The sequence below is a fragment of the Cololabis saira genome, chromosome 21 (assembly GCF_033807715.1).
Source record: "Cololabis saira isolate AMF1-May2022 chromosome 21, fColSai1.1, whole genome shotgun sequence".
Lineage (NCBI taxonomy): Eukaryota > Metazoa > Chordata > Actinopteri > Beloniformes > Belonidae > Cololabis > Cololabis saira.
In genome coordinates, this window is record NC_084607.1 from 6,118,747 (window position 1) to 6,127,774 (window position 9,028).

At 43.9% G+C, this 9,028-nt stretch overlaps 1 protein-coding gene across 1 annotated transcript; it reads left to right on the plus strand.

The window, feature by feature from the left end:
- Nucleotides 1-1,570: 1,570 nt before the first annotated feature.
- tmem220 (transmembrane protein 220) lies at nucleotides 1,571-6,841 on the plus strand. Its single transcript, XM_061711988.1, has 6 exons — nucleotides 1,571-1,695; nucleotides 1,775-1,804; nucleotides 3,007-3,067; nucleotides 3,145-3,268; nucleotides 3,701-3,760; nucleotides 6,455-6,841. Exons 1-6 carry the CDS (start codon nucleotides 1,594-1,596, stop codon nucleotides 6,585-6,587), a joined length of 510 nt encoding a protein of 169 aa, XP_061567972.1. The 5' UTR covers nucleotides 1,571-1,593; the 3' UTR covers nucleotides 6,588-6,841.
- The last annotated feature ends 2,187 nt before the right edge of the window (nucleotides 6,842-9,028 follow it).

Genomic DNA, 9,028 nt, shown 5'->3' on the forward strand with positions numbered 1-9,028 from the left:
TTAGGGCCATGAAGGAGAAAAATTATTTGAGAGGGGAAGTTTTTTTATATTGTGCACTTCGAGAAAAAAGTCGAAATGTCAAGATTAATGTTGAAATACAATTTCAAGAATAAAGTCGAAATTCGACTTTTTTCTCGACATTTCTACTTTTTTCTCAAAATTGTTCTTCAACATCAATCTCGACATTTCAATTTTTTTCTCGAAATTTCGACTTTTTTCTCGAAGTGCATAATGAAAAACAATCTTCCTCCTCTAAAATAGTATTTTTATTTGTCTTCTGCCAGGCCCTAATACTCTTCCGTATCTTCTCTTCTCTCCCCCCTCATCCATCCATTTTTACCCATGTCTTGGCTTTTTATCCCTTTTATTTCTTATCTTGATTGTAGTTTCCTTTTTCAATATCAAACTGTAACACTTTGAGATTCTCAGGAATGTAAAGTGCAATATGAATAACATTTATTATTATTATTATTATTAATAATACTCTACTTATTTATCTTTATTTATTTATTTTGCTGCTGTCTCTCCTAAAATAACCATAATTCTAGAAAACCATCATACTCATACACACCACACACGTGCATGCATACACACCCACATACACACCCACATATAAGAAGAAATCTGAGCAAAAACATTGATTTTTTTTTGTACTGTTTTGTTTGTCTGTTTGTTTTGTTTGTTTTCTAGTGTCCCCTCTTGTATGCATTTTTGTTTTTCACACTTGTATTGTTACCTGTTTTGTATTCTTTTGTGTTTTGACAATTAAAAAAAAAAGCATAAAACAAACTAACTGATACGAGAGATTGTGCGCCTGTGTGGGCTATTTTTTAATTATTTATTAGTTTTAATCAGTTATTTGTTTTACTTTATATTGTGTGTAAATGTTTTATATATATTCGTTGTTATATAACTAATAAAGATCTCATCTTTTCTTCTTTTCTTTTATAACACTCAGAGGTAGCAATGACAGGCCAGAAGCCTATGAGACCAGTTTTCTCATCATTGTATGAACCTTTTTATTTATTTTATTTGTTTGTAATTTTTAGAACTTTTGATCCAAAACAGAAAATGTTTTTATTTATTTACCAAACCATAAAAGCATATTATGGCAGGGCGTCTTTGTCCCTGTGCTTTTATTTTGGAAGGAAAAATGGGAAGTCTCTTCCCTACGTTTTCACTGCAGTCTCCCGGAGGGTCCGCTCGCTTTGTTGACCGGGGCGTTCCGGGCGGCTTCAAGTTCAAGCTTTAAGCCGTTTTATTTCCTTCGTGAAGAGCCACCCGGGTTCTTCCCCCCTCTAAACACACCGTTATCACATTTTGAAACGTGCTTGGATCACTGTGCCGCCGATGACCATACAATTATTCTAAATTTAATTAAATATGACGTACACAGCACAGGCGATGGCTGTTTTAAATACCCCAGCAACCGCCCGCGTTCAATAAAGTCAATGCGTCTTTTTTGCTGGCGTGGTGTAAATCGAACGTACCCCTCGCTGGGTTACCAGGACGGCGGGAAGTGGGGGAGTGTGTCTGATTATAACGCCCGGACGCTACGGAGGTGCGGGCGGGGCGGTGGAAGTTGGAACAACCATGGGAGAAGTTTGCAGCGAGCAGAGTCCGCGGATCGTCGTCACCTGGAGAGTTTGTAACGTTTTCATGTCGCTGTTCTTCGCTCTGGCTTCCTACGTGCAGGTGAAGGTTTTACCGGGAACTTTCTGCTCATGAAGGCTTTAAAATACCGGATTATTAACTGTCTTCGCCTCCGCTGCAGGTCAATGACCCGGACGCAGGTTTGTGGATGGTAAGAATTATTATTAATTATTTCTTCTTGGCTTAAGATACAGATTTTTATTTTCTTATTTTCCATTTTTCCATTTCCAATTACCCCCCACTCCCCACTATGTATGCATGCATGCAGTACTCGAGTTGTAAAAAGAAATCAGAGGGGATGGTGGATTTGATCATATGGGGACAGATAATTTGTGCTGATTACAAATAATATAATATATTACAAATAATAGCAGTGACCAAAACACCTGCAGAAATACTGCAGGAATGACATAGCAGCAGTTAAATGCAGCCTTCTGTAAGCTTTAAATATCCACTGGGCTTACATCAAATACATCAAAACACAACAATAAAAAACACTTTTCTGAACTTATCAATATGACTCTGTCCTTCACAGGATAAGTAACATGGATCACTGCAAAAACTCAAAATCTTAACAAGAATATTTGTTTTATTTCTAGTTAAAATGTCTAATTTTAGTAAAAAAAGATCTCATTACACTTAAAACAAGACTCATCAATGGAAAAAACAACAATTTTCACCTGTTTCAAGTAGATTTTCACTTGAAATAAGTAGAAAAATCTGCCAGTGGAACAAGATTTTTTTGCTTGTATAAGAAGATAAATCTTGTTCCACTGGCAGATTTTCCTACTTATTTCAAGTGAAAATTTACTTGAAACAGGTGAAAATTGTCAAATAAGTTATTTTTCTGGTGATGACTCTAAATGTTGAAATAGCAGTAAAACCACATTCATTGATGAAATGACATAAGGGATGGAAAGGAGGGATGGCAGTTTTACAGGGGGGATGATTTGGACCGTTTTTATTTCAGGGGGGGATGCCACCTCCCCTCATCCCCCCTCAACTCCAGTACTGTATGTATGTACATACATACGTGTGTGTGTGTGTGTGTGTGTGTGTGTGTGTGTGTGTGTGTGTGTGTGTGTGTGTGTGTGTGTGTGTGTGTGTGTGTGTGTGTGTGTGTGTGTGTGTGTGTGTGTGTGTGTGTGTGTGTGTGTGTGTGTGTGTGTGTGTATATATATATATATATATATATATATATATATATGTATATATATATATGTATATGTCAATCAGCAATACACATGCCCTTCTAGCTTTAGAGTAATGCATCCAGTGTAAGATTTTAAACTGGACTAAGGCTAAACGTGTCCAGGATGTTGCTCCGTTCACCCTCTTCTTTAACTCTTCCAGGTGGGTTACGGAGTTCCTGCAGGTCTCAGCGCCTCCATCGGGTGGAAACCTCAGCTGACAGGTAGGAAGAGAGACGTTTCTCCGACAGGTGATGACAGGAATCCACCCGTCTCTCATCGTCCGGTCTCTCGTCTGCAGAGTCGTTGCCATGGAGACGAGTGGCGGATCTCCACGTCATGATTTCCAGCGCGTTGGTCTCCATGTTGGGATGGAAACTCTACGCAGCGCAGGTGACTCTGATCTTCCAGCAGGAGGAGGGCAGGTACGCAGCATCCGTGGCTGGCAGCTCTTTAAATTATATAAAGTAGTTTATTTAGATTTTTTTCTCCCTAATTTTACTAAAGCTTTTGCACATTTTTACATAGTTTTCACAACTAATTATTTAACTTAATATTTGATTTTTAAACACTTTTCGTTACCTTGTTTCTGGTACCTCTGTTCATTTACATAATTATTTAAGTATTTGTTTGATTTTATTTGTTCATTCTATTTAATAATGTCAAGTTATCCATCTTATTGTTTCTACCTGCAGGCTGAATCTTTTAGTCTCAATTCTTTACATTTTTCAAGAACAGGAAGCATCTATATGCAGTATTGAGATGTGTGAATTGCTTAACTTTTTACCTTTTTTAGATAAGGAACTTTGGCTCAGAATAATGTTCACGTGTATTTAAAGCTTTTCATTTTCTTCCAGAGAATTTTCTGGTCTCTTGTTGACGATTATTTGGCTTCTTCTGTGCCGCCACTCTGGAAGGTAATGATCGGTTTAATCGTTCGTGTGTCTGGTCTCTGACGAGTGTGTCTGGTCTCTGACGAGTGTGTCCGGTCTCTGACGAGTGTCTCTGACGAGTGTGTCCGGTCTCTGACGAGTGTGTCCGGTCTCTGACGAGTGTGTCCGGTCTCTGACGAGTGTGTCCGGTCTCTGACGAGTGTGTCCGGTCTCTGACGAGTGTGTCCGGTCTCTGACGAGTGCGTCCGGTCTCTGACGAGTGCGTCCGGTCTCTGACGAGTGCGTCCGGTCTCTGACGAGTGCGTCCGGTCTCTGACGAGTGTGTCCGGTCTCTGACGAGTGTCTCTGACGAGTGTGTCCGGTCTCTGACGAGTGTCTCTGACGAGTGTGTCCGGTCTCTGACGAGTGTGTCCGGTCTCTGACGAGTGTGTCCGGTCTCTGACGAGTGTGTCCGGTCTCTGACGAGTGTCTCTGACGAGTGCGTCCGGTCTCCGACGAGCGTGTCCGGTCTCTGACGAGTGTGTCCGGTCTCTGACGAGTGTGTCCGGTCTCTGACGAGTGTGTCCGGTCTCTGACGAGTGTGTCCGGTCTCTGGTCTCTGACGAGTGTGTCTGGTCTCTGACGAGTGTGTCCGGTCTCTGACGAGTGTGTCCGGTCTCTGACGAGTGTGTCCGGTCTCTGGTCTCTGACGAGTGTGTCTGGTCTCTGACGAGTGTGTCTGGTCTCTGACGAGTGTGTTTTCTCTCTGACGAGTGTGTTTTCTCTCTGACGAGTGTGTCCGGTCTCTGACGAGTGTGTCCGGTCTCTGACGAGTGTGTCCGGTCTCTGACGAGTGTGTCCGGTCTCTGACGAGTGTGTCCGGTCTCTGACGAGTGTGTCCGGTCTCTGACGAGCGTGTCCGGTCTCTGACGAGCGTGTCCGGTCTCTGACGAGCGTGTCCGGTCTCTGACGAGTGTGTCCGGTCTCTGACGAGTGTGTCCGGTCTCTGGTCTCTGACGAGTGTGTCTGGTCTCTGACGAGTGTGTCCGGTCTCTGACGAGTGTGTCCGGTCTCTGACGAGTGTGTCCGGTCTCTGACGAGTGTGTCCGGTCTCTGGTCTCTGACGAGTGTGTCTGGTCTCTGACGAGTGTGTCCGGTCTCTGACGAGTGTGTCCGGTCTCTGACGAGTGTGTCCGGTCTCTGGTCTCTGACGAGTGTGTCTGGTCTATGACGAGTGTGTCCGGTCTCTGACGAGTGTGTCCGGTCTCTGACGAGTGTGTCCGGTCTCTGGTCTCTGACGAGTGTGTCTGGTCTCTGACGAGTGTGTCCGGTCTCTGACGAGTGTGTCCGGTCTCTGACGAGTGTGTCCGGTCTCTGACGAGTGTGTCCGGTCTCTGACGAGTGTGTCCGGTCTCTGACGAGTGTGTCCGGTCTCTGACGAGTGTGTCTGGTCTCTGACGAGTGTGTCCGGTCTCTGACGAGTGTGTCCGGTCTCTGACGAGTGTGTCCGGTCTCTGACGAGTGTGTCCGGTCTCTGACGAGTGTGTCCGGTCTCTGGTCTCTGACGAGTGTGTCCGGTCTCTGACGAGTGTGTCCGGTCTCTATGACGAGTGTGTCTGGTCTCTGACGAGTGTGTCTGGTCTCTGACGAGTGTGTCCGGTCTCTGACGAGTGTGTCCGGTCTCTGACGAGTGTGTCCGGTCTCTGACGAGCGTGTCCGGTCTCCGACGAGCGTGTCCGGTCTCCGACGAGCGTGTCCGGTCTCCGACGAGCGTGTCCGGTCTCTGACGAGCGTGTCCGGTCTCTGACGAGCGTGTCCGGTCTCTGACGAGCGTGTCCGGTCTCTGACGAGTGTGTTTTCTCTCTGACGAGTGTGTTTGGTCTCTGACGAGTGTGTCCGGTCTCTGACGAGTGCGTCCGGTCTCTGACGAGTGCGTCCGGTCTCTGACGAGTGTCTGACGAGTGTGTCCGGTCTCTGACGAGTGTGTCCGGTCTCTGACGAGTGTGTCTGGTCTCTGACGAGTGCGTCCGGTCTCTGACGAGTGCGTCCGGTCTCTGACGAGTGTGTCCGGTCTCTGACGAGTGTGTCTGGTCTCTGTCCGGTCTCTGACGAGTGCGTCCGGTCTCTGACGAGTGCGTCCGGTCTCTGACGAGTGTGTCTGGTCTCTGTCCGGTCTCTGACGAGTGCGTCCGGTCTCTGACGAGTGTGTCCGGTCTCTGACGAGTGTGTTTAGTCTCTGACGAGTGTGTCCGGTCTGTGACGAGTGTGTCCGGTCTGTGACGAGTGTGTCTGGTCTCTGACGAGTGTGTCTGGTCTCTGACGAGTGTGTCCGGTCTCTGACGAGTGTGTCCGGTCAGTGACGAGTGTGTCTGGTCTCTGACGAGTGTGTCTGGTCTCTGACGAGTGTGTTTTCTCTCTGACGAGTGTGTCCGGTCTCTGACGAGTGTGTCCGGTCTCTGACGAGTGTGTCCGGTCTCTGACGAGTGTGTCTGGTCTCTGACGAGTGTGTCCGGTCTCTGACGAGTGTGTCCGGTCTCTGACGAGTGTGTCCGGTCTCCGACGAGTGTGTCTGGTCTCCGGTCTCTGACGAGTGTGTCTGGTCTCTGACGAGTGTGTCCGGTCTCTGACGAGTGTGTCCGGTCTCTGACGAGCGTGTTTGGTCTCTGACGAGTGTGTCCGGTCTGTGACGAGTGTGTCCGGTCTCTGACGAGTGTGTCCGTCTCTCTTTTATCCCGTCAGAGCTCCGGTGGGGATGCTGCGTCTCTCCACGGCCGTCGCCATCACCGTTTTCCCCTTCGTGGCCTGGATCTACTACTACGTCAACAAGGAGCTGAGAACCGACTGGCCGTCGCATTGTAAAAACGCTATTTAGACTTTCTCTCCTGCCAAAAACATTCCTTTTTCTTTACTCGCCTTTTTGAACTTTCACTGGAAATGCTGGAACCCGGAAAGTTGCTTTTGTGGTTTCACTAAATACCCGACAGCCGAGGTGCAATAAAGTGACAAAGTATTACAATCTGTAATTTAATTCAGAGTTTATAAAACGTGTTATTTCTGACTGACTTTTCTACCAAACGAAGTACAAATGTGTAAATAATGTAATGTATAAATAATAAACTGAATCATGACAGGTACTGGTTTGTTTTTGTTTTTTTAAACATGTGTTTATTAGTTTTTTGTTTGCAATTTCCAGCAAATCAAACAGGCAAAACAACAGAGCAAACTTGTTCTCCTTATTCTCCCTCCCTTCCCCTCGCTAAATAAATAAAACGTTAAAACTAAAAAAGATAAGATGAAAATAACATAAAAAGGAAGAAAAATAATAAATACATGATGAATAACATAAATAAGAGTAGACAGATATTGCTAACAGTTATATGAGTTATATGAGTTTCAAGGGCGTTTCTCAGTAATTTACATTATATCATTCTATCACACATCTACGGAAGAGTATTAGGGCCAGGCAGGAGAAACATAAAAATATTATTTTAGAGGAAGATTTTTTTTCATTATGCACTTCGAGAAAAAAAATCGAAGTTTCGAGATTAATGTTGAAGTACAATTTTGAGAAAAAAATGTTAAGTCAAAAAAATGAATAAAGTTGAAATGTTGAGGAAAAAAGGTGAAATTTCAACCTTATTCTTGAAATTGTATTTCAACATTAATGCACATAAAAGTGCACAATAAAAAAAATGTTCCTCTCTCAAATATCTTTTCTCCTGCATGGCCCTAATAATCTTCCGTATGAATTAGTATTGTCACATTAACATCGTTGAAGTAATAATAATAAAAACAAATCTTTTTTTAAACCTTAAATCGTTTATTTAAAGTCCCTAATTTTTTCTAAAGTTGATATAATCAGTAAATAAGCTTTAAATTTGCATTACCTGTAAACGGTTAACTAAAATATGGTAAATAACATTCCGAGTTAAAAAAAAGAAGAAGATATTAATATGCCTGAAGTCATTTTCCTCTTTTAAATAAAATCCAATTTAGGAATACTGAAACATTAGACGTTTAAACTGTTTTAAAAGTACAAAAAATTCCCCTTCCTTGGCTGATAATTTGTTGAAAGCAGGACAATTCTCGCTCGGACATCTGTCAGCCGGAACTGTTGAAGACTGTCGTCATGGTGACCGCGGCCGGAGCTTAAATACCGCCGCACCACATCCGGTCCCGACCTCCAAAATAAAACCCTTAATATCGTTTAAGAATAAACTAAGATAAAAAATACACCAATGGCGCAATATTATCACTTAAAAAAACGCCTTTATAAAGCTTAAAAGCGCTGATTGTTACCATAATTGTCACGCTGATATTATATTACAGCTGCACATCCGGTTATAAATAAAACTAAAAAGTCGATAGTATTTACTTTGAAAAATACTGTTAGACCTAACATCAAACACAAGTAATAATAATAAACAATGGCCGGGTTTCCCAGATCCAACCTCTCTTAAGGATTTAAGAGAGGTTCAAAGAAGGTTTGAACTAAGAGAGAACCCTAAGATATGGGTGTTTCCCAGATGACTTCTTAACACCGTTCTTTAGTTTCGCTCTTTCAGAAGCTCTTTGGAGCAGCTGTCTGGTTCTGAAACCAAATCAATCGATGCCAGGCAAATCGATCACCGATCACTATCAGCGCATTTTCACACGCAGCACTGCTACCTAACGCACTAATTCCCTGCTGTCTGTGCGTTATAATGAAAAATTAAGATGATAAATATAATTCAATGACCCTTTTTCATCCAAACGGTGCGTTACTCCGTTATTTCTGGCTACAGTGAGGCTTTTTTTCCCCACACGCAGAAACCGGGAGGAAACGTGGTGGGCGGGTGTGTGCGTTCAAAAACATGAGCCAAGAGAAGGCGAGTTTCGCAAATCGCAACGTGGAATTACAGCAATCCCTGGTTTTTCGCAGGGGTTATGTTCCAAAAAGAACCCGTGATAAGTGAAATTCTTTTTACAATTATAGAGGGCTTCAGATTGCAGAGATCATCCCCGCCACGCACGTATTCCTGCTCTTCTGATGCTGCTGCATCCCGCAGGTGGGTTTTTTCAAGAGAAGAAAATAGTTATGGGTCGTTGTCTTCGCTCTTTTTTCTTCTGGGCAAAAAGATTCTTTAATATAAACCGACACCATTGATTATATTTGAGACTGTAATGAACGATTCATCAAAGGATCCCGTTGATCAGCTGCTGCTTCCCTGTCATCACATAGATGCGCTCGGGCGCGGCGCAGGAGGATCGGTGTCACGGCTGCCTGGACAGCGCGGTCCGACACACGTCCAGGGGACTGAAGTGCTGACGCAC

What these genes read in the sequence shown, in the direction of transcription:
- tmem220 (XM_061711988.1), top strand. Translation starts at nt 1,594, where the DNA reads ATGGGAGAAGTTTGCAGCGAGCAGAGTCCGCGGATCGTCGTCACCTGG. An exon ending in CGGACGCAGGTTTGTGGATG is followed by an intron (nt 1,805 to 3,006) that starts GTAAGAATTATT and finishes TAACTCTTCCAG; the next exon opens with GTGGGTTACGGAGTTCCTGC. An exon ending in TTCCAGCAGGAGGAGGGCAG is followed by an intron (nt 3,269 to 3,700) that starts GTACGCAGCATC and finishes ATTTTCTTCCAG; the next exon opens with AGAATTTTCTGGTCTCTTGT.